Source organism: Chaetodon auriga, chromosome 12 (genome assembly GCF_051107435.1).
Source record: "Chaetodon auriga isolate fChaAug3 chromosome 12, fChaAug3.hap1, whole genome shotgun sequence".
NCBI classification, from domain to species: Eukaryota; Metazoa; Chordata; class Actinopteri; order Chaetodontiformes; family Chaetodontidae; genus Chaetodon; species Chaetodon auriga.
The window spans coordinates 825,446-851,737 of NC_135085.1; the positions used below are offsets into that span (position 1 = coordinate 825,446).

At 41.4% G+C, this 26,292-nt stretch overlaps 1 protein-coding gene across 2 annotated transcripts in view; it reads right to left on the reverse strand.

Annotated features, from left to right (window-relative positions):
• Positions 1 to 26,292, reverse strand: part of exoc3 (exocyst complex component 3) — a 96,571-nt gene that overhangs the window by 18,131 nt on the left and 52,148 nt on the right. For both annotated transcript variants that reach the window (XM_076744932.1, XM_076744933.1), the window contains exons 6-11: positions 12,857 to 13,035; positions 11,712 to 11,828; positions 10,768 to 10,885; positions 9,000 to 9,125; positions 8,022 to 8,122; positions 6,875 to 6,985 (exon numbers count right to left, since the gene is read on the reverse strand). In XM_076744932.1, the coding sequence (XP_076601047.1) occupies positions 6,875 to 6,985; positions 8,022 to 8,122; positions 9,000 to 9,125; positions 10,768 to 10,885; positions 11,712 to 11,828; positions 12,857 to 13,035 (752 nt within the window). The remainder of the gene's footprint in view (positions 1 to 6,874; positions 6,986 to 8,021; positions 8,123 to 8,999; positions 9,126 to 10,767; positions 10,886 to 11,711; positions 11,829 to 12,856; positions 13,036 to 26,292) is intronic.

The following is a 26,292-nucleotide window of genomic DNA, read 5'->3' on the forward strand; positions in this document are numbered from 1 at the left end:
ATAAATGCATCCGTGTTTAGCCAAACAAGAAGCCCTGGATGACAAAAGAAGTGCAGAGCCTGCTCAGGAAGAGGAACACCGCCTTCAGGTCTGGTGATGGGGCACTATACAGTGCTGCCAGAGCCTGAAGAGAGGCATCAGAGAGGCCAAGGCTGTCTACAGGAGGAGGATTGAGGACTGCTTTCAGAGCAACAACTCCAAGCAGGTGTGGCAGAGGGTCCAGCACATCACCAACTACAGATCCAGCAATACCTCGGCAGTTGTCGGTGACACCTCACTGGCGGAGGAGCTGAACCACTTCTTTGCACGCTTCGAGGTGGAGTCACTGGACACAGCCACACTACATCCAACAGCCCACAGCAGCCACATCCTCACAGTGGAGGAGCACAAGGTGAGGCACACACTGAGGGCTGTGAACTTGAGGAAAGCTGCGGGACCCGACTGCATCTTGGGACAGGTGCTACGAGACTGTGCAGACCAGCTGGCTGGGGTCTTCACCAAGATCTTCAACCAGTCACTGTCTTAGGCTGCCATCCCTCCTTGCCTAAAGTCTTCCACTATTGTTCCACTCCCAAAAAAGGGTAGAGGGTGATAGACTTCCGGTTTCTGGGTGTCCACATAGAGGATGACCTAACCTGGAGCAGCAACACCACGCTACCATCAAGAAGGCACAACAGAGACTGTACCTCCTGAGAGTACCCAGGAAAAACCACCCCACTCAGAGACTGCGTGTGTCCTTCTATCATTGCTCCATAGAGAGCATCCTTATGTACTGCTTGTGTGTGTGGTTCCCCAGCTGCACAGCTGCAGACAAGAAAGCGCTCCAGAGGGTCGTCACCACAGCCCAAAAGATCATCGGTTGCCCTCTCCCCACCCTGGAAGACCTGTATAGTTCCCGCTGCTTCAGGAGGGCTAACAATATTTTTAAGGATTGCATCTTTTTAATTTCGTTGTACTTGTACAATGACAATAAAGACATTCTAATTCTAATTCTAATTCATTACTGCAGTTTCACAAGGAGGGACTCACTTGCACATGTGTCTGGCCCAGCTACCAAAACAAAGACCAAAGAAGCTCAGTTTACAACACACATGGGGACTGTGACATCACTATCTGCTCAGGATGCCATTACTCCATCATATAGTTATATCACAAATAGTTGTTTGTTGCTGTATTAATATTCAGCATCTCATATACAGAACCTTTAAATGTTTGCAGGCAAAACAAGCTAGCAAGCACATCAACTTTAGCAACCGAACCAAACATGCTTACGAAATGTAACATTATTCAATTATTTAAGACAAGTCAGGAAGAAAGCAATGTTCATCTATAAAGCTGACAAAAACCACCACAGTTACCAGCCAGCTGTGACTAATATAAACATAAACATAATAACGTAACTTTAACTCTGAAGTTGTAATGTCATCCAGCCTACATGTGCTATCATGTGATGTGACTTGGGGATGTGTTCACAGCGTTTCTACAACATAACAGAAAGCAGCTTATTCAGAATACTCTCATGCATAAACTACCGTTTCAACATTAATATGGTCCTGAACATAACTGTTTTTCAGGGCAATGTTATCCATTTTGGGGAACTCTGACACACTGCCTAGTAGTTCATTCTCAAGTAAAGGAAAACACGTGGAACACTAAAATAATTTCCAGGACAACAGATTTTCCAGGAAATTCCTACTTTTTCTCTAATTTTTCAGTTGGTCAACTGCTCAACTGTTTTCCAGGACCCACAAGAACCCTGTCACGCTCTGATCTCTTCGAAGGCCTGTGACATGGTCTGCTTCTGGTAGTGGGATGCTGTCATCAAAAAATTCAAGTAAATGTAGCATTACTTGTGGTGCATTGCCTAAATATTTTTGCTATCATTGTATGGATAAACTGTTGACGGTGTGGTACGATTCCAGAAATGTTTTGAGCAGTGATCAACCAGTGAAGTACTGAGTTTACTGAGTTCTCACAGCCAGGTCTGCAGATCTCTTTTTCATGTGACTGTTGCAGTGGAAGAATGCAATTACTATTTTTGAACACTTGCACACCATTCACAGCCTACTTTCTGCTATTTCTCTGTGTAGAAGGTCAAATGAGTTTCTTTGAAGACTGCCCATTCAAGGAAAAACTTACCTACCCTCTTCCTGGATATACTATATAATAAAATGTTTCTTTAAATGCAATTGGTTGCCTTGTTTATTTTGCACTATTGACCAAATTTCTTTCTTGGCTTGAACTAAGCAGTGAATGTTTATGTGAATGTCTTAGGATGAGTACCGTATTTTCTGGACTATAAGTCGTACTTTTTTCCATAGTGTAGAGTTTTGATGGTGGTGAACCTCTACAAACAGGATGAGAGCCGGACGGATTGAGGTGTAGAGCGTGGTGTGGAAAAAAGCAGCATGAGACAACCAGGTTTTCCCTTCAGAGCTCTGATTCTTTTTTTATTTGATGGTGACCACAAACATGCAACAAGAAAAAAATCCAGTCTCACCCAAAGGTTGGCAGAATGTTGAACAAAGGAGGGTTTCAACTGGGCAGCCCGCAATAACTGACAATACCAGTCTACCTTTTCTCACTAAAAACAAAAGGACTCTCCCTCACCTGCAGGCTATCCTCATTACTCGAGTTTTGCCCGTACCATTCTTCATGTGAAGGGGCCCCCCTCCCGACACCAACTTGTTTAAAAACATACCGTTCTCATTCAGTGTTGTCAAATACCACTTTCTGCCAAATGTTAAGAAGTTTTATCTAACACAGGTTAACCTAAAGTACCTAATAAACTGAAGAAACAACAAACAAAAGCCCAACTTAACACCTTGCTACCCTCTCTCTACCTTCCACCTTGGTATGCCCTAACGAGGTGATTTGGAACTGCTGAAGTCCTGTGGCTGCATTCTCATGTGTGCACTCCATGAAAACACACCCCACCCGGAAGTCAACCTCAAAGAGAGAGAAGTTAGTCAAAATAAAGCACCAAACCAAAATAACAAACTTCCTGCATTAGTCCATTCTTTCTTATTTGACAATAATGATCAGTTTTCACCTTAGTGAGGGGGATGCTTTCCAGACCCCTCACACATAGTTTGGCTGGTCCTGCGACTTATAGTCAGGTGAGGTCACAGTTTACTGCTGCACTACGCCAAACTGTCCTGACTGACATGGATTACCGTCTACAGCTGCGTGAGGGCACTCTAGGCTTGTGACAACTATATGCTGCACCTGTACAACTCCTGCACCACAAATTACCTGAAAAAAAGACAACTGAGAAAGACTGAACACAAACAAAATGCCCCCAAAAAGAACATCCTATATCGCGGGTTACAAACTGCAGGTAGTAAAATATGCAGCCAAAAACTGTAATCGTGCAGCAGAATGGAGTGAGTGAGAAACTTGTGAGGGAGTGGCGCAAAGCAGGTTTCTCTTACTGCAATGAAAAAAACAAAGAAAGCTAATTCTCTTCTGGCTCTCAATGAAGGCAGACGCTTTTTCTGTTGCTCCCTCCCTGCCCTTATCTGCCCTGCTGCTGCTCTTTGTCTTGTGCTGTCTCTGTCTGATCTATCGGAGCCTCTCTCTGCATTTCTCTCCGAAACCTAAATCATGGATTTGGTCAGCTGGTCTCTCAACGCAATTGACCAAATTTTTTCGACAAAGAGACTAGGTAAAGGAGAGCCTGCCTGCCCTGACGGAACGTTTACAGCCGGATACACGATGGACTCCTGGGAGAAGTGGAGGATTGTGTGCCTGTTGATCCTTTCCATTGAGGATGTTGAAGACGTCTTCATAATTGGATTTATGATAACAGGCTTTCTGCTGCCTGGAGTTGGCAGCTTCCTGATCTATTGCGATGTTCGGAAGATGTTGGCAGCACTTTTGGCAATCGAAAAGCTGCCCGTCTTGATTGAGGGAATGAGCAGGGCTGTAAGCACTCAGACTCAAGTGATGTGTGAGCTCAGTTGCAAGCTGGATGCGATTCTTGATCAAAATCGCAGGCTGGATGCGATTCCTGAACTCTTTTGCAGGATGGATGCCAACTTGGAGAAGTTTTCAGCTCGGCTTGAGTGAAATTGGCCACCGAATTTGGATATATTTGAACAGAGACACCGGGAGACTCAGAGAAACTCAAAGGCAGACAGAAAATTTGCAGTGTCGGCCTGACCCAAAACAATTGTGATCTTCATTGGCTCCCTGAGATAGTCGGCCTTCCCAAGGCCGGTGTCTCTCCACTCTCCTGGATGTTATGCAGACAACATGCTCCAGCCCTATCTCCTCCCCCATCACCCCCCTACTCCTGTGAACTTTGTATCTGGATCTCTCCGAGGTCGTCTCCACGGCCACGGCTGTCTTCATTTTTAGAAGAAGAATCGGGGGGAGACATTCCCCTTTATTTGTCACACACACATGCGAGCACGACGGCACACGGCACACGAGGTGAACGAGGTGACTTCCGCCTTTAACCCATCCTGGTCGTCCCTCCTCCGCGGCAGACCAGGAGCGGTGGGCAGCCAGACCGGCGCCCGGAGAACATGCAAACTCCACACAGAAAGGCCCTCCTCGAGCAGCAGGCACCGAAGGCATGGTGGAGGACACACCCGGTGCCTGCAGCGAGATTCGAACCCGGGACCTTCTTGCTGTGAGGCGACAGTGTTGCCACCGTGCCACGGTGCCACCATCAGTTATCAGACGGCAGAGACAATGGGCTGGGACTGAGTGGAGATGAAGTACACAGGCTTACACATACACACACACGAAGACACATGACACGCACACACCCTCCACACCCTCCAACTCAACGCCTTCGTGGCTCCCACCCCCCTCCCTCCCTTGTCGCAGTTGCGAGGCACTCAAATGTGGCTGCATGCACGCGCCCCCAGTGTTTGCTTTTTTTACCCTCTTCTTCCCTCTTGTTTTTCCTCTTTCTCATCTAAGTAAACGGGGCGCTCTCCATGTGTGCGACCCACAGTTCTCCTGCTCCTGTCCTCCCCTGTTCACTGTCTTTTTTGTGTTTCTTGGACGGGATGTAACTGAAATGAAATTTCTCCCTCGGGGGACTAATAAAGGCATTCTGAATCGAATTGCGGGCTTAAAGCACGATGGAGAAGCTGGAGAAACGAGTCCACAGATGGGTGCTTGAACAACGTGCTGCCGGGAGAGGCTTGTCAACGGTGCAGTTACGTCTCCACACGCAGGCAGTTGCCAAGGAGATGAATTTAAATGACTTTGCAGGCGGGCCTTCTTGGTGTTACCACTTCATACAAAGCAACCGCCTCTCCATTAGAGCACGGACAGGGAGGACGCGCCATGCAACTTTCCAGCAAGTCCTTAGATGGATCGACAAAGCATGGGCTTTCGTGACAACCGAAACCATCCTGTCGGGATTCGGAAAGGCCAGAATAACTGGAACTGATGCTGAATCTGATGACATCCTGGCAGAGACGCCGCTTCATCTTCCTCCAGAGTTGGCGGAGTTGTTCAGGAGCGACACCGAGGATGAAGATTTCAGTGGATTCAGTGATGTGGAATGAGATCGGGAGCTTGGTGAACTTGCTGGCTTGTTATGTTAATTTAACGTTTTCAGCCTTCCAGTTATGTTATTTTTATGCTATTGTGTAGCTAATTATCTGTTAATGTTTTATGTTTACCTATTCAGCCAGATGTGTCTGTTGAATGTCCGTTTTTTTTTTTTGGGAAATAAAAATCTAAGTGAATACGACTTATAGTCCTGTGCTTTCCCAGGGTTCTCAAGTTTTGAACTCAGTTCAGAGTAAGATTTTGGTGACGGCAGCGATTGGGGGGGGCTCTGATCTAATAAATGACACATAAATTCGAAACCAACACATCGTTAATTCCTCTACCTGTTCCACTGTCAAAAAAAATAGCAGCGCAACTTGGTGGGTGTTATCCCGATAATTTATTATTAATTTAATTTATTATTTATAAGTTATTATTATTATTTTTTTAGTATTTACAAATGGTGACTCTAAATTGTCCATAGGTGTGAGTGTGAGTGTGAATGGGTGTCTGTCTATGTTGCCCTGCGATTGGCTAGCGACCGGTTCAGGGTGTACCCCGCCTCTCGCCCATTGCTAGCTGGGATAGGCTCCAGCCCCCCGCAACCCTGAAAGGGATACGCGGGTATGGAAGATGAATGAATGAATGAAATACAAGATGTGGCGTGTTAATGGTTGAAATGCGTGTGTCTCACGCCCATTGCTTGAGACTTGAGAGCCCTGGGCTTTCCTCTTCATGACGCATTTTTTGACTGACGTAAGATATACTCCTGACCGACTTATAGTCCGGAAAATATGGTAATATAATAGTAATTAATTGTAATTATGACCATAGAAGTACAACAAAAATATCCACACACACATACAGTAAATCAGTGGTGGAAGAGGTGCCCAGGTCTTTTACTTAAGTAAGAGTAACAACACATATAGTCCTGCACTCAAAATTTTACTCAAGTGAAAGTTGAGAAGAATTAGGAACCAAATATCCAAATACACATTACAAAAAGCAACTCTTTTTCTATGCACTGCTCCTCCTTCCTAAACTGCCTTTGGTACAGAAACAAATGCAGCTTCCATTATGACCTGTAGTAAGAGGTTGTTCAAGTGGTTTTCCTCTCAGCTCTAATTTATGGAGATGTCATTTATTGACATGCTGCTACACTCTGAGGCTAATATATTCCATTTACCATGCTGCCATCAGATTTACAACAGGTGACAATTACAACAGTCACCACTGCATTCTGTATGAAAATGTTGTTTGGCCCTCCCAGTGTGAGACAGGGAGGGCCAAACAATTTGACTAAAGTTATCATCTACTTAAAGTGTACACACAAGTTCATGTGTAAATTAAATCTTACTTGAATGTCTGGCAGTTGTTAATGATGGCTATCATGTACTGTACATAACACTGAGGAAGCTGTCTGTCTCTCAGGTGCTCCTCTTTGTAGACAATCGCCTCCTCTCTGTACCTACAGACAACAATACACACATTTGTTAGGTTTACACAGTAATTGTCGGGATTATTGCAGAAGGTTGTTCTCTTGATCCCTGTATTGATAGAACCAAAATATAAAGCTGCAGTAGGTAAGATCGAGAAGCAGACTTAGCCTGGAAATTTGAACCAACGCAAGTTCCATGTCACTCCCCCTCCCTCTCCACTTCACTCATGCCCTGCCTCCAAGCCCCTATTCCCTGTGGCGTCTGCGTGGCTGCCATGACAACCAGTAACGTCAGCCTTAGCATTGGAAATAAGCTAACTCTGTCCAGCTGCTAAATCACAATCGCTAACATACCGTATGCGCTGCGGAGTGTTACTGTAACAATCACTATATTAGCTATATGGTTATTTGTTGTCTTAGCTGTATATGCTGTTGTTGGCAGCGGCGGTATGGGCAGTTTCTCCTTTGCGGGTGGCTGTTGCTGCGCCACAGCTTTCACTAGTCTCCTGACGCCACTCACAGAGCTGTTTGACTGAGCGGCAGCTGGCAGCATGAGCGGAGGGAGGGGGCGGTTCGCGGCGTGTGTGAGTGGTGATTGACAGATGTCAGACACTCCCTCAGACGCTCCTCTGGCTCTGATTGGTTGTTTTGTGTCAGCGTGGTGGATTCTTGCAAATCACAGTAGGAGCTGTAGGGGGAACCAATGGAGCCTGTTTTTTTTTTCACAGATTACATGTTTGATGTACTCCTGTCTGGGCATAGGGACAGTTTTAGCAAATATGACAAAAATTACTTTTACACAAGTTATCTACTGCAGCTTTAAGGATAAATTATGGACAGCAGAGCTCATTGTGTGAATGTAGAGAGTACACAAATGCGGAGAGTTTGAAAATTACCCAGGTTAGACTATGCTGTTGACTAGATGTTTTTCATTTGACCTGAAATTCAACAAGATTTTGACACGTGCATGTGGTGTATGTGGTGAAATGAATCCCATAAATTTAAAGGATATGTTTAAGAGACTTTTTTCATGTCAGAAAAAGTCAATAAGTATGAAAAAAATTACCTGATGAGGAAAGTGTTCATCTGTTTCAAGCAGAGCTTCAGAACTTGCTCTTTGAAATCCCCATCAATCTGGGCAGCAACTTGCAGATTCTGTTCAAACATCTGATGAAGAGTGGAGTGAAGATACATTAAAATAAGAGAGAGAATGAGTGACAAGAGTACTGTGGTCTCCAATAAATTATTTTCTTTACAGTGATCAGGAAGTAAACATACAGTGGCTTCAGTAAGTATTCACAAACCTTCATCCTTGACATGTTTCCAGAATTTGACTGGAGTTCTTGTCCTTTAAACTTATGCCTGCATAAAGAGTGTTTGGGGGCATTTGGGGGCAGCTGCAAATACAATACTGACATATTTCAACCTTTTAAGTTGATATGGCAAACATGTTAGCAAATTGTCTATTCACACATCAAGTTCTCTGGTGACCTGATGAATGTATGTAAGTTCAACGTTTACTCTCCTTTAAGCTGCAAAGCTTTAAGCTTGGTGTACACCAACTCCTGGGAAACATTACAACACAACACAACACAACACACACACACACACACACACACACACACACACACACACAGTCTGAGAATCTGGTGTGCAGTGTGATGAGACAAATCTGGCCTGCGAGCCAAGTGCCAAATCTGGCAAAAATGTTGTGCAGTTCATCATCTGGAAGATCATATTCCTATGCAGAAACACTTACAGCATCCATGTGTAATGGGGTTGCTTGTCAGCAGTGTGATTAGAGAACCAGGTTCTGAGAGGCCACAAGCTATGATGTTGCAGGAGTGTACGGGGAAAGTTTCACCCGACAGCAGGCAAGACAATGGTCAAAAGGGAGCATCTTTAGGAAAAGTCTGAATGCCATCGAATGCCCCTTCTGAACCTGCACACCTCCAGCCCACTGAAAATCTTTTGAGTGATTCTCTATTTCTGCTCATTCCTATTCAGCGTCGGGAATAGTTCATCAGAAGGGTGCCTGTGTTACCTGAAAGACAATGGCAGGCAGTGTAGTCTGGTAGTATCCGTCTTGGTCAGCCTCAGGCTCAGTTTCTTTCTGCCAGTCCTTCTTGTCTGTTTCCAGGGCCTTCCGCAGCCAGCCTGTTATATTAGACTGAAGACATCAGAATGAAAATCAGCTTTATTGGCCAAGTATGTGTGTGCATACAAGGAATTCAACTCTGGTATAGGAAAATAGACATAAAGCTCAGCAAGGACAAAAAGACAAAAATCAAACAAACAAAAGACTGAACAATAAGTTAAGAAGTGCAATAATATAAAATAAACAATAAGCAATATATACAAAGAATGATGAGGCAATAAACAATATATACAATGAAATTTACAATGTGCGGATGTTACGACCGCAGTTGTATGTTTTGGTTAGTTTCTGTGTGCTCTCTGTATCCCTGTCTGTGTCTATGAAGTTTTCTGTATGCAGATTGCAGTGTGACAGTGCGGAGAGGTGATCACTGGCTGTCAATCCGGGCTGGCGGATTGGCTGTTTCCGGTATAAAAGGGTCCAAGATGGCGGTCGGCGGCTGGACAGCAGTAGGCATTCCACATCTCCCTCTTCTCCCAACCAGCCACACATTGCTTTGCTCAAGTAAATTTTGTGATGTTCTTTAGTAGGGGTGGACTGCCAGTTTTGTTAAACCCAACTTTTATCCTCTGTTTTGCTTAGTTAGGGAGGTAAGTCCTGTGTCTTTTGTTTCCTTTGCTTTTGTTAGGTAAGATATATCCTCCCCAGTTAGGATCGTTTTGTTTGTTGTTTTGGCCTTTGTCCACCCTGAAGTCAATTATTGTCTTGGACCTTTTGTCCATTAAATTTCTTTTGTAAATAAATATCGTGATTTAGTGATAAACTGGTGCTCTGGTTCTGTGGCTACTTGGGACCTGGGGAAGATAGGGGCTCTTCGGGTTGTGTCTGTGCACCCCTAGGCCGGGCATAACACGGGGGTTTAGGTTAACAGTGACAATGAGCGACAACTGTATGTTAAAAACTGTGCATTATTTGACTATAAATGGCCAGTCAGTGGATGTTTTGGCATCAGAGGTTCAGTGACACTGTATGACTGGCTAAATATTCATCAGGGTCACGACTTGTCCAAAGAAACTGTTTTTGTGTCTGGTTGTTTTGGCGATCTGTGGTGTCTACCAGAAGGGAGAAACAAAAGCAGGTTGTGTCCAGTCATGTTTCCTGCCCATTTCCACAGTCTGGAGGTGTGTAAATCCTGAATGGAGGACAGGTTGGCACAATGATATTCTCAGCAGACCTTATAGTCTAGACCCAAACCAATTATGATGGACATGCATAGAGCTGACTAGATTACTCCTGTGGAGAACTGAATCCGCAGCTGTTGAAGCAGGTTGAACTGACGCAGGAAGTACGTCCTCTGTTGCAGACCAGAGTGCTGGTGGGGGGTCAGTGCAGAGAAGTGAGAGTTGTGCAGGGGGTGCGAGTGGTTTCATGTCCAAGTCTGGGTGTTTGATGGGTGCTGATGTGGGCCAATCAAACCTCCAACAGAATGTAATCAGGTCATGAGCCAGTTGATGGCTCTCAGCTGTGTGGAGGGGATGGTAGTTCATAATGTCCTGCAGTTCTCTCCACACTGAAGACCGGCTGAAAAGCTGTCCTCCAGTTCTTTGGTGTAGCACCTCTTTGCTACTTTAACCTCTGTTGTCAGTGTGTTTATGGCAGAACATCTATTAGCGTCCTTGTTAGTGTGTGTGTGTGTGTGTGTGTGTGTGCTTACTGTAAAGGTCTTGACGTATTTGCTGAGCAGATCGTCCACCACATCCTGAGGCAGTAGAGGCTCCAGCTGGTTGATGTCACACTCTGAGCAGAGCTCCGGATGGCCCATCATCTCCACACTGTAAGATACACATGCATACACATTATTTCAGCATTTGGGAAGCATTCTTATTCATGCTGGGTGGATATATAAATTGATGAATCTGAACAAGTTTTGCAACAACATAAACAGCAAACAAGATGCACAAGGTAAATCAAATGAACAGCAACTTAATGGGGGCGAAATACTGCCGTCAAGCTAAATGGACTTGTGGTGTGTGATGGCATATACAATGTCAGCTGTCAGTTTAACCAGGTGTTAAAGTTTGTAATACCATTGGATTGTTTAAGATGATTCAGAGGGGCATGCAGAGGAGGGACACCTGTCTAGAAATTTAAAGAGTATGTACATGACTGCTGAAAGCAATAAAATGTAGCGAAATGTAACAAATGACTTTAGAGATGGGAAACAGTTTAAATTAAAAAATCAATTTTATGAGTGCCTTAGCTTTGGCAAGTTTCTTATCTGGGAGTTTTCTGTTAAAATGTTGCAGAAGAGGAATCAGTATTCCAAACAGACTGAATGACTGTCACAACACTGAGGAAATTTTGTTTACTGTACTATGTGCAATGAATAAAGGTCAAGCTTGACTTGATTAGCATGAACCTCAATGCCAAAGTGAAAGCTTACAATGGTGACACCGTTGCCGGTTTGTACACTAAGGAAGGGCATCTGCCCAAAACATCAGCATAAAGCATAAATGAACAATCTAAGCAGAATGCTGTCCTCTTGATTTTTCATTTTTGGTTTAGGGGATTCAGCACCCATATACCGGGGTTAAGCCTATTGTTTCATTATCTAATACCTTACAGAGGTCACCATGTAGATGTCTGATGTGTTTGTACCTTTTATATGTGTTGAGGACCCAAGTTAGCAGGGATACAATTTCATTAGCCTCCAAGTCCTCAGATGCCAGTTCTTTGACACGAGTGGACACAGCATTGTGGTAGAGACTAAAAAACCTGAAACACGCATACATAAATGTGAGCAAACACTTGCCTGAATTTGTTGAATGACTGTGGAAGGAATGTACAACTGAACACTTAGACTTTTCTCGCCAGATTCTGGCCAATACATTGTACTGACACAATTTCCATTTTCAGTTTGTTCTAAAATTCAACTGTTCAAATGAGCTGTTGAGGTAATAAATTCAACTAGAAAATTTCCCCCCGGCGGGAATTTTGAGAGTGATACAGTGAGCAAACGCCGGGGTGTGTGGCTAGTGCTATAGAGGTCAGTGTCCAGTACTAAAGACAGAACTCTGACCTCTATAGCACTGCAGTGCTATTAAAACACACACACAGAAACACACACATCTCAGCTGCATGTGTTTGTGTTAGTAAACAACACAGACAATACTGCATGAGATCCTTGTAAATGCTATAGAGGTCTACTGGGCAACATTTGAGGATTTTAACCCTGGTTACATGTGTGTTGGTGTTTGTGTGTGTGTCTGTGTGTGTGTGTCTGTAATCACATGAAGCTTCATATGTGTGTTTGGGTGTGTGGGAGAGGAGTGCTCAGAAAAGTACTGAGGCTCAGACGTTGTCACGGCAACTTGAGCTGGTTGCCACTGATGATAGGGGCCCCCCAGGCAGATAGACAGGGGCAGACAAACAGGGGTCCGTTCTGATTCTCTCTCACACACACAGAAACACACACAACTCAGCTGTGTGTGTTTGTGTTTGTGTTAGTAGACAACACTTTGCACTGAATAACTAACAACAATAATAATAAGAAGAAGAAACACGCAGAATAACAAGAGTGTTCAGTGCTCAGCACTGTATCACTAATTAGGATCTGCACCTAAGACTGTGGTACAGCATGGCGCTCCTGAGAATGCAGCAGGTTTTTGCATAGTAGGCTAATCAATGTGGACAATAAAGCTTTTGCTTTTGTAAATGAAGTGATTGAAAGGTGGAAGGAAAGTTTGGTATCCAGACAAAAAGGTCTTTCTGTTCTGAATATGTGTGTTCAATAATCTTGTTACCTGTTGAATGTATTGTAATGTGGAGGGAAGCACTGAACCATGAGGTTCTTGACAACGATGAGATCATCCAGAACGTATTTCCTGGTTATTTCAAGAAGGCGAACCAGCCACATTTTATCAGCCTCTCTCGTCACTGACTGGGTACCCTCAATGCGGGTGCTGACTGTGGCCTCCAACACCTACAACAGAGGAAACAGATCAAATTGGTTTAGGGGTTGAGTCTGTATGGTTGGCCAGAAACCGTCTCTTACTGAGGTGAAGGTAACTAAAACTACACTTGAGAGAGAGGAGGCTGTGAACACAAGTCTGGGGGTGAGATGGCGAGATCCAAGATGGCGGATATATACACATAAAGTTGCACATGCACAAATTTTGGCAGTTTGGTGTCTAAAAGAACATGTGCAATGGGGAGAGGAGGGATTCAGAGAAAGGGTATAAAATAGTCAACAAAGGAGAGAACATCATTTTTCTTCCTTCATCTCTTCAACCTCAAGCCACCTGTAGAGAAGGAGTATGTGAGAAGCCCGACATTGCAAAGGAGGACTTCTACAATTTCTACAGTCAAATCAAGAGCATAGAACAGAGGAAAAATAAACATTTCTCAGTTTACTATAGATTATAATTTGGAGTTTAAGTTCCTCCTCTCTCACACCACTACAACGATGGGACTTTGAAAGGACTAAGGGACTTTGCAAGAAGTTGTGAGTTTCTTCAAGTCCCACACCTCAGCAGGAAGGGAAAGGTCGCACTGGCCAGAAGACCAATCTATCTCAGTTTCTATTAGATGAGTTATAGATCAGCTTCAGCCATATTATAGATTTCCTTACTGTATTTGTTGATTTTATACTGACTGATTTTACATTATTATTGAAAGATTTAAGTGTAATTGAGTTGTTTGCTTGCCCTTGCTTATTACATACATATTCAATTGCAAATAAATAAGTGTTGGATTTTCCTTTTTACAGTTTTCTGATGGTAGGAAAACATAGATTGTTGTTTGATAAACATCCTGAAAGTTATAAAAGACTACTCCAGAAAATTAACATATCCTTGGTGCACATTGGCCACTAAACCTTATCCTAGCACTATTACCAAGAGCCTAAGCTCATTTAGAGGAGAGGTGTACAGTGGCTGGTGACTGCACCCAACTCAAGGGAGTTATGCAGCTGTGTGCATTGGCAGTGGTAGCAGGATAGCTGTGCAGATGTGGGCAATAAGAAGCTAGGTGTGTCTCCTCATCACCAGCTTAAAAAAGTTTTTAGATTTCCAACCTACTTGTAGGATTGAGAACTGGACCCTTTGAACAGAGAGCTGGTCCAGTACTGTACAGGGGTAACTCGGGATCATAACAAGGCAAAGCCAATTTCACTTCAAATAGCACGACACTCCATTCAGGATCACTCTCCAGCCCTGGTACACCATCCACATCCCCAAAATCATCATGCTGCACAGAGGTAGGTGACATACTCATCTTGGAATATCGTAAAATAAACTTTGCAGACTTTACTCCAGAATTTCATTCATTGGAGGAATAGAATTTCAACCACTGCACTAAAGCCTGAAATTCATACAGGAGCAAGTAGACACTCAATAAGGAAAACAAACTAACTAACAAACCACACTCTGTCAGTACACTTATCACCTAGCTCATTTCTGTCACCGCCAACGACAAAGCCATGAAAGAAACCATTCTGGACTTCCAAGTCCACAGTATGAGAGACAATCTAGTTTTCACCAGTATTCCTGAAGAATTTTGGGCATTCTGTCCATAAAACCAATAAAACTTGTCACACATTACTTCTTTATATTATTTCAACATAAACATCTTTTAAAAAAAGTAAAATAAAACAAACAAATAAAATGACGTCCGATACCATGATGTTGAATTATGCATTTGTTTCAGCTTGACCATTTCATGATCAATCAATGACAGTGATGTTGTGTACACAGTGTATGCCTATCTGATAGTGCTGTAGCTCAATTTATCCCATCAGCATTTAATTCAATGCCATGTCTCAATACAACAGAGGAATCCTATGCTAACTTTAGTCCCTCCCAAATTGACTACCTGGTTGATAGTGCTACATGGTATACCCTCCAGCTCCATGGTATACCCTCCAAACCTGTAAATTAAAGCAAACTTCATGAAAAGTAGAACGAAAATGGCATTCCACCAATTCGGAAGAATTTCGTTTTGCCTGGCAAGACAGTCTTGAAACATACAGGAAAGCCCTCTGCAGTGCTAGGGCAGCCTGTTACTCTTCATTAATAGAGGAAAATAAGAACAATCTGCACTGCAGCCAGGTTGACAGAGAGCCATAATTCCAATGAACCATGCATTCCTTTAGCTCTCAGCAGTAATGACTTCGTGAGCTTCTTTAATGACAAAATTCTTACTATTAAAGACAGAGTTCATCACCTCCTGCCCTCCATAGGTACTGATTTATTTTCAAACACAAAAAACATAGAAATGTTACTAAACGCATAATAGTTTTAGACCACTTTTCACCTGATGACCTTCACCAACTAATTTCAATAATTTTGTCATCAAAATAATCAACCTGGGCCTGTATGAAGAGCACTGCAAAGGGTCTCTACCACTTTTATGTAAAACACTAATATGAGCCAAGTTCATTGTCTGAGGGAGTAGTTTTTTCTTGCAAAAAGTGTTCACCATTGCCATGAAAATAGAAATAGTATAGAATAGAATAAAGAATAGAAAAGAATAGTTGAATCTCAGGCCAAAATTCTATATAAAATTCAACTGAGAAACCGTCTGGTCCCGGACTTTTATTTAAAGGCATTGAATTAATTGTGGCCAAGATTTCTGTTTCTGTAAATGGTGAATTTAAAAATTATTGGTCCTGAGCAGAAACTTCAGGTAACTTGATGTTACTGAGGTAATTATCCAATTCTTCCTGTGAGTATCCCCCTTGCGATTTATAAAGATTATCATAGAAGTTGAAAAAGGTTTGGTTTATGTCATTTGGATGGTAGGTTATCTTATTTTCCCTGAGGTGAATTGCTTTAATAGTCTTTTCAGCTTGCTCCTTCTTAATTTGATGAGCTAATAGTTTACCTGGTTTATTTCCAAATTCGTATTCCTTTTGTCGAATATAATTCATTTTTTGTGTGATTTCATCTGATATCATAATGTTTAGTTTTGCTCTGGCAGCAGTTCGTTGTCTCCAGTTGTCCTCTGTAGATGCATTTTTATGAAGGTTTTCACAATGTGCTACTTCTCTCTCTAGTTCTTTTGTTTTGATAATTTTTTCAGGATTTTTAAAAGAAGCATATGAGATAAGAAGTCCTCTTAATGTAGCTTTTGCTGCTTCCCAAATAACGCTGGGCTCTAAGGAGGGATTATTATTTTCTTTAATATAGTTTGCTATCCACACACGCATATTTGATTTAAATTCATTATCTTTAAGGATCAGGAGTAGGAATTATGGACGTTTGAGAAAAAGTATAATCTCTAACACCTGGATTTAACTCCCGCCAAACATCAGTAAGACCACAGTCCGCACATAAATTGTAAAGAACCTTAGCAGATTTAGGGTTGGATGCCTTTGCTTGATTGGATTTATCGTTTGAGCATAGTGTTACATTGAAATCTCCCCCCAAGACACCCAGCCCTTTACAGTTTTCATTGAACATTAGTACCATGTCTGATATAAATGTCGGTTCATTGAATTAAAAAAGTAATTGAGGTGCCGTTGATGGTGCCTGAAATCATAACAAACCTACCATTTGGATCTGTAGCTAAATTTCCTAAAATAAAAGGTACCTCCCTATTTATTAAAATACATGTTCCTCTGCTGTGAGATTTATATGAGGAAAAATAAACTTGACCTACCCACTCTGTTTTAAGTTTACTGTGTTCATTGTCAGAAAGATAGGTTTCTTGTAGGAAGACGACGTCTGCTTTATCCTCCTTCAAAACAGATAGTATTTTCTTCCTTTTAGAGGGGTTACCTAAACCTTTAATATTCCATGAAATAATATTCAAATCATACATAACTACAAATCAACACTAGTGCAGCTGTCAATGCATACTGCTGAACAATTACTATTTTACTGCTTTTATTATAGATTGTTGCCCAAAAGTAACAAACATAAGATACACTATAAAAAAAGAAAACAATTATAAGAAGTGCCCTAACCCCCCCATGATGTGAAAACCACAACAAAAATTTCCTAATAGGCCTAAGAAAGTAAAGATCACATGAAAACATAACCATGAAAATTAGACTAGACAAAAAAGAAAAAATAAACATGAGTCCTCTCTATAGCTCTGGCAGCTTGGAGCACCCTTCCTCAGTGCTTTCCAGTAAGTAGGGGACCAAGAAAAGAGAAAAAAAAAAAGTGTTCATCAAGTTTTCTTCAAATATAATGCAAGTAATAGGTGATAGGTAAGGGTGGAATGGAATAAATTCCTTTAGTAGCTCTAAAAAAAAGAGAGAGCGCCATGACAGAATAAAGAGAAAAAAAAAAAATAGTCTTATGTTTCTGTTCCCCCACACATACACCTACACACTTGTGTTCGTAGAATGATCCATCTGTTTTTCACCCATTTGGGCCTATGTTTAATGCAAAAAAAGCAAGAGCACAATATTCCCCAGAGGTCTTAAGAGTTTTTACATTTAAATAATGAGTCATGATCGATCTTATTAATAGAAAACAAAAGAGGAGTTGAGTACTTCCTAGGGGATTCTTCCCAAAACAGTCGATTGAGTTCCTCTTATGGAGACCCCCCCACCCTGGTTACTGCAAGTGGTACCGTCCGCTGTGACATCACACTTTGTTTCCGGAAGCACCCCGGTACCGGCATGAGCGTCGGAAATTTATGAAACTAGCAACTAAAAAAAATAGAGGGTTCACCACTCAACATAGTCAAAAGAAAAATCTCTCTCTTCTTGATCATATATGACATCACTCATCATAAGTGGGGAAAAGAGCGTGTCTTACCTCCGCTCAGTTAATGGACTTTTAATGATCAGACTCCACGGAGTCTGTTTCAGTCAGACGCCTTTCCAACTTGTTGATGAGAGCTTTCGCTTCGGAGGGGTTATCAAAGAGTTCAATATTACCTTTATGGAGTACCCGGAGCCGATGTGGGTATGCGTAGCCTCTGAACATACCCCTCTTGAGGAAATATTCAATCACCCCAGAGAATTCCTTGCGTTTACGGCGGACTTCTGCAGATAGATCCTGGCAGAAGGTGAGTTTTGCCTCCCCCTCGCAAAGAGCAGTCTTCTTTTTCGCAGCTTGGAATATCATTTCCCTGTCTCTGAACCGCAGAAAGCGGATCAGAATTGGCCTCGATGGTTTACCATGTTCTGGGCGAGGTTGCAGGGAGCGATGTGCTCGTTCAATTTCGAGCGGTTGATCCAACATTAAATTAAGCCATTCCAGTATCTTCTGTTGGATGTACTTGAATAGGTATTGGCCTTCAGATTGTTCAGGGAGTCCCATCAAAACCAAGTTTTTCCTCCTTCCTCTGTTTTCCAAGTTGTCTGTCTTAGCTTCGAGGTTTTTAATCAGCTTTTGGGCTCGGTGTAGGTCCCGTTCGGTAGTATGCAGAGTGTCCTCCAGGTCTGAGATCCTTTGTCCTGCGTCCAAATGCTGAAATTGTTTGTTGAGTGCCTCATTTGTCTCAGACAGTGCACTCTTCCTTGTTGTCACTTCAGAAGTAACATTTTCCAAACGACTGTCAATACCATCCAGCCGATTTACTATATCACGACGCTGAGATTTTAATTCTGCCATAATATCAGCCAGGTCATACCCGTTGTCTCCGTCTTGGTGCTCACTCTCTTCTTTGTTCTTTGATTTAACACTCCTTAGGTCTCTTCTGCTTTTTCCTTCCTCCGGCATGATCCTTGTAGTTTATAGTCACAGGGTCACAGAAATTAGCTCTATAAATTACTGGGTGAAGATCTAAAACTTCAGTTTAGGCACTGAGGAAATGTGGAGCTCTGAGCTCAAGCGGCCATCTTCCTTCCGCAGCCTCTGCCTTTAGGCCTATAAGTCTCTTGGATCATGACTATAAGATTATCACAAAACTTTTAGCAAGAAGGCTTGAGTCCATCCTACCTAAGCTGATCAATCCAGACCAGTCAGGATTTATAAAGGGGAGATATGCAGCTGATAATATAAGGAGAGCCCTGAATGTAATAAATTGTATCAATAACCAGCTGAAGCCTTCTCTCTTGTTATCATTAGATGCAGAGAAAGCTTTTGACAGGGTTGAGTGGAGTTTTCTTTTTTCTGTTCTCCATAAATTTAACCTGGGTGGTAATTTTATTGATTGGATTAAAACTATATATAATAGCCCTAAAGCTGCAGTAATAACTAATGGCCATTGCTCTGAGTTTTTTTCTTTAACTAGAGGGACAAGGCAGGGATGCCCCCTGTCACCATTACTTTTTGATATGGTGATCGAACCACTGGCAGCATGTGTAAGAGACAGCACTAACATCCAAGGCTTAAAATTGATAACAATGAACACAAAAATTCCCTATATGCTGATGACATCCTTTTATATATCACTGATCCTGAGAAATATATATCTCACTTGCAAAATGCAATCAAACAATTTGGAAGCTATTTAGGATATGGGATAAATTTTAACAAGTCTAATGCTATCTTCTTACACATGACACCAACGGAAAAAATGCTTACATCTTGTGGTTTTAACTGTACACCAAAGGGATTTAAGTATTTGGGTATATTTATTACTCCAACTCTGGATAAATTGTTAACAGAAATTTATACCCCCCTCACATTTAAGATCAAATCAGACCTGTTAAAATGGTCTTCCCTGCCATTGTCACTTTTAGGGAGGATAAATGTAATTAAATTGAATGTTCTTCCTAGGTTTAATTTTCTTTTCCAGATGCTTCCATGTTTAAAATGGTTTAAAATGTTTAAAATGGTCTTCCCTGCCATTGTCACTTTTAGGGAGGATAAATGTAATTAAATTGAATGTTCTTCCTAGGTTTAATTTTCTTTTCCAGATGCTTCCATGTTTTTTATCTGTGGAGTTTTTCAAATCAATAAACAGTTCCCTCTCAAGATTTATTTGGAAGTATAAAAAACCTCGGATCAGTTTAAAGACTCTCATAAAGCCAGAATCTATGGGAGGTCTTGGTTTGCCTAACCTTCAATATTATTTTTGGGCGGCTCAATTAAGGAACTTGATATCATGGTCAATGGAACGATATGAGTCCCTGTGGGTTCAGATGGAAGCAAAACCATTTGAACCTCTGCCTCTCATCTCCCTACTATTCATTAACCACTTGGAAAAGATAAAAAACATGGACAAATGCTTCTCTCTTTTTAATACCTTGCAAACTTGGAGAGACTGTAGAAAAAAAAGTGGAATCACATCATGTACCTCTATTTATTCTCCGATTTTTCAGAATCCAGACTTGAACACTCAAATTACAATGGTTAATATAGGTCAATGGATAAACTCGGGTGTAACACAATTCAAAGACTTGTTAAATTTGAATATGCAGTTGAAATCTTTCATTGATTTAAGATCAGAATATAACATTCCTAACAAGCACTTTTTTAAATATTTACAAATTCGGAGTATTACTCATTCACTTATTAAAGAAAAGAAATTACGGCTTGGATTATCTGAAGTTGAAGACAATCTGTTATCTTCAAACACAATTAAAGGAAAGATAAGCAATTTTTATAATATCTTATCAAGAGAAGGCCAATCCTCTTTCCTATTGTTAAAAAATATTTGGGAGAAGGAGTTGGGGAGAAATTCAGAAGACAATGCCTGGTTAAATATCTGTGAAAGAATACATTTTCCATTCACAAGTAATAAAATTAAGGAAGCTAATTTCAAATTTATCCATAAATACTACTTAACTCCAACAAAAATGCATAAAATATCAAAGGATATTTCACCAAAGTGTCCTAGATGTAAAAAGATGGAGGGATCATTCGTGCACATGTTCTGGGAATGTGATCTTTTAAAAAGTTATTGGAACTCAATCCATTCCCTCACACAATCAGTTTTGAACATAAAATTTGAGTTAAACAGGAGTTTATATTTACTAAATGACACATATAAGTTACAGTTAGATTACAAAAAATGCAGGATATTAATTCTGGTCACTTATTTTGCAAAGAAATGTATACTTTTATTTGGGAAGAATGATTCCCCTCCATCTTTTAAGATTTTCCTTGATCAATTGTCAGCATTCTTACCCTTAGAAAAACTATCCTTGGAAAAATACAATCGTGGTCATCTATTCCATGAATTTTGGTTCCCTCTGTTCTCTTGTTTGGAGAAATGCTGAAGGCTGCATGTTGCCCTACTGCTGTCATTTATTTATTTATTTTTATGCATCTATTTGTCTTTGAGTTTTGTTGCCCCTATCGTTTTTTTTTTTTTTTTTTTTTTTTTTTTTTTCCTGTTTTGGTTTGTTTCCTTGTTTGTTCCTTCTCTTGGGGGGGGGGGGGCACAAAGGAAAACTGTAAGACTTACCATCAGATTGTATCTGGATTATTTTCTTTTGTGAAATAAAAAGATTTTTAAAAAATAAAAAAAATAATCAACCTGTATTTTAGACCCTAGTTGGCTCTTCTTTATTTGATATTTAATCTGTCTTTATCAACAGGCTATGTACCACAGCCCTTTAAAGTAGCTGCAATAAGAAGAAAAAGCCTTCTCTTAATCCAGGGGTTTTAGCCAACTATAGACCTACATCTAACCTCCCCTTTCTCTCAAAAATTCTTGAGAAAGCAGTTGCTAATCAGCTGTGTGACTTTCCACCCAACAATAGTTTATTTGAAGATTTTCAGTCAAGATTTCGAGTGCATTATAGCACAGAGACAGCACTGGTTAAAGTTACAAATGACCTTCTAATTGCATCAGACAAAGGACTTGTCTCTATACTGGTCTTTTTTTAGATTACATTTGTGCTGCATTCAACACCATTGACCATGGTATCCTATTGCAGAGACTGGAACACTTCACTGGCATTAAGGGAACTGCACTACGATGGTTTAAATCCTACTTTTCAGATCAGATCACTCTCAGTTTGTAAGCGTTACTGATGACTCCTCTGTGCACGCTAAAGCCAGCTACAGAGATCTGCAGGGTTCTTTGCTTGGACCAATTCTATTCACCCTATATATGCTACCTTTGGGCAATATTATCAAGAAACACATAAATTTTCATTGCTATGCAGATCATACCCAGCTATATTTATCAATGAAGCCAGGAGAAACCAATCAGTTAACTACAAGCATGTCTTCAGGACGTTAAGACCTGGATGACCTGCATCTTTGATAAGGTTATGCCCTTTAATTCACACGTAAAACAAATTTCGAGGACTGCCTTCTATCACCTATGTAACATTACAAAAATCAGGCACATCCTGTCTCAAAACCATGCAAAAAAAAACTAGTCTATGCATTTGTAACTTCCAAGTTGGATTATTGCAATTCCTTACTACAAGGCTGCCCAAATTCAATGCTAAATATTCTGTAGTTGCTCCAGAATGCTGCAGCACATGTTCTCCCAAAAATGAGGAAGAAAGATCATATTTCTCCGATATTAGCCACTCTGCACTGGCTCCCTGTAAAATTCAGGACAGAATTTAAAATTGTTCTCCTGACGTACAAAGCCATAAATGGTCAGGCACCATCTTATCTTACAGAGCTCATAGTACACTGTAAATGCCAACAATGTCCTGACTTAGGATAAATAGTGCATTAAACTTGATTCTTTCTAGTTTTTCAAATTTACTTTCTTAGTCCAAGTTTTCTCTACTTTTCACACACATACTTATTTTATTTAGTAATGTTTACTTGGTTTTTCTGAGTGTGTAGCATTTTTGTGGCCACTTCCGATTCGCGCTTATTTACCAACCAATAGGAAGTAGGCACTGGCGTGCAAATTGAAGAGGCTGTTGAAGAGGCGCGCACAGCCCCAGTACCAAAGGTTGGCGCTGAATTCGGTAAGTAATGCTTTTGTTTCTAAATTTTTCAACATGATGGCATGTCCTGTGCGAGCGTCACTGTCGCGTCCTCCGGTTGAAGCACCGGCCTATTAGCTACCGCCGGCCGCCAGCCGACTCACGGCAGTTACGTAGCTAACGTTAGCGGCTAACGTTAGCTGCCGTCCGCCCGCAGTCTGACTCTGTTAGCTACCGGAAGTTAGCTGCAGCTCCCGGTCGTTAGGAGACAGCGGGGCCGGTGCACCAACACGACGTTGCCACAGCAGCCCCGCCGCCGTCTATTTGCTGCCGGAGTAGCGCGCGCTCCTAGTTGTTTTGAAGGTAACCAGTCAAAAGAGCGGTGTCATGATCGTAGCACAAACGCTAACACTTAGCATTTCTTTGAATCAGGAGTTATCATGCATCTGCCTTCAACTGCACTTAAAATGAACAGTTCCCATTTCCTTTCAGGAAAGCTATTGTGACAAATTTAAATAAATTTATGGACAGCGACGTAGAATATCTCCGAGTTAAGACGTCATTTGACTCATTGAATAATTCAATTTTTTGTTAATATTGGACACCTGGCTCTCGTGACTTTAACCTTTCTTTCATGCAGGTGGTAATGAGACCCTGGTAACTCTGGAAATAGACAAGTCAGCACAGAAGAAAGGGGCGAAGGTAAGTACTATTTTTCATTTATTGTAGATGAGAAATGCTGGTAATTAGTGAGGCTTAAAGGGGTAGTTAAACTTTTTTCCCCCAACATTTTTGCAATTGGACCTACTTTTAGTCTAACTGATTTTCCTCCTGTATTTGTTCAAGCGTTTATTGCAAGTGGAATGCAGTGGACATGTAAATACTGCACTTTTGTCTCTCCAAAACGAGGCCAGCTATTAAAACATTACAGATTAACGCATGGTGGCTTTACAAGGACCTCCCCAATACCATGCCTTCATCAGGAGTGCATTTACATGTTTAAATCGTTCAATGCCCTGAAAGTTCATTTATCAAGACTTCACCCACATGTGACCAATGAAAAAGATGATGTGCAAACATTTAATTGCCAAGTGTGTGAGTTCAATGAGCCCTGCAGTGAAAGTGATTTTTTTACACATTTATGCAAGCATCTGAAGTTGATGCAAAAAGTGCAGTGCCCCTTTCTGGCTTGTGATTTTGAGACAAATGTGTATTCTACTTTTAATACACACAAAAGTAGGAATCATGACCAGAAGTGCTCAACATCTAGTCTGCAGCTTAAACCAGGAATAGCTGTGCGCTTCTCTGGCACTGAAGAGAGCACCTCTGTTTCAGCTGAAGCACTTCCAGCTGAAGATGTTGCTAGTTTCGAAGAAGAGGAGCTGACAGATGTTGGTGTTGATGTAAATGAACTTGACTCTCAGCTTGAGCATAATTTAGCCTCGCTTTTCCTGAAAATGTAGACTATATTACACATATCTGAAAATGCTGTCCAAGAAATAATCCAGCAAATAAGACAGATATTTCAACTTTCAGAACCTCTGATGTTTTCTGTGGTTGAGGAGATACTTAGACAACACTACCCAGATATTGATAATGCTGTAGTTAAGGAGGTTGTTTCTGCATTAACCGACAAAAACGTATTCTTGAAACACACATCAGCTGGAGGCCTACTTTCAACTTCCAATAGAAGAGCTAGTTATGTAGCGAAAAAATTTCCTGTTGTGGAACCTGTGGAGTTTGTCACTGACAAGCAGGGTCAAAATATAGTTTATGTTCCAGTGCTTAAAATGCTTCAGGCACTGTTGAGCAAAGATGATGTTTTAGACAAGGCTCTCACCTCCAGCAGCTCTAAAGGAAGTGAGTACAGTAACTATAGAGATGGTTCTCACTTCATGGAAAATGCCATTTTTAGCAGAAGACGAATTCAGAATTGCCCTGAGCTTGTATATTGACGACTTTGAGGTTGCAAACCCACTAGGGACCTCTAAGAAGAAACATAAGCTGTGTGCAATATATTGGGTTCTTGCCAATCTACACCCAAAGTATCGCTCATCCCTTCATGCCATACAGTTAGCTGTTTTATGCAAGGTAAACACAGTTAAAGAGAAGGGGTATCATGAAGTCCTCCGTCCACTTAGTGATGACTTAGTCTTGCTTGATGAGAATGGAGTTTATGTTGAAAAGTTGGGAGCAAGTGTAAAGGGGACTGTGCTGTATGTTGCAGCAGATAACTTGGCTGCTCATGCATTGGCGGGATTTCAAGAGAGCTTTATTGTGCCGAAAATGTGCCGATTTTGTATGGCCACACGAGACGAAATCCAAACAAAAAATGTCAGCTCAGGTTTTTACACACTCAGAACCAAAGAGGCTCATGACAGACAAGTTCTTGAAGTGAAGCAGGACCCTTCTAAAACAGCACAGTATGGAGTCAAAGGCGGATGTGTGCTTAGGGAAAGCTTGAAATGTTTTCATGCTATAGACGGATTTCCTCCAGATATTCTCCATGATTTTTTGGAGGGAGTGGTCCCATTTGAATTGTACCTGTGCCTTCAAGACCTTATAAAAAAGAAGTACATCTCACTCGAGATACTAAATGAGGCCATCAAAGACTTCCCGTACTCCTTTTCCGATAAAACTGACAAACCTCAACCGGTTCCAAAGACATTTGTCTCCAAAAAGACAATAGGAGGGAATGGTCATGAAAACTGGTGTCTGATCAGATTGCTTCCCTTAATGATTGGCCATCTTGTACCTGAGGGAGATGAGACATGGGAGGTTCTCATGGTATTAAAAGATGTCCTTGAATTGGTTGTATCTCGGAGATTCACAGATGAGTCTTTGTTCTATTTAGAGTCTAAATTATCAGAGCATAGAGAGGTATTACTAAATGCTTTTCCAGACTGCACACTCCGTCCAAAGCATCATTATATCGAGCACTATCCTCACCTTACAAAAGTCTTTGGACCTCTCATAGACGTGTGGACAATGAGATTCGAAGGAAAGCACAAGTTCTTCAAAAAAGTCATCCATGAAACTCAAAACTTCAAAAATGTTCCCCTAACTTTGGCAAGGCGACATCAAAGGATGATGGCGTACCATTTGGACTGTGCTTCCTTTTTCAAACCAGAACTCCAAGCAAACAATGTCAAGAGCATAATGATTTCTTCCCTCCCAGGAAACATTCAAGACTTTTTGCATCAACGATTTTGTCTCAAAAACACGGACTGTCCGCTGTGTCTGTCAATATTGATGGAGTGAACTATACTGCAGATATGGTGGTTTCCGTAGGTTCATGTGGAGGACTTCCTGAGTTCAGACAGATTAAGCAAGTGCTGGTGCTTAATGCTAGCATTATTTTCTTGTGCGAACAAATGACTGCATGGTATCATGAGCATCTTCGTGCTTATGAGTTGACACATAGCAGTACAAACTTGGTTGCCACCCAGTTGTCTGAATTCAATGATGTCTTTCCTTTGTCACCGTATC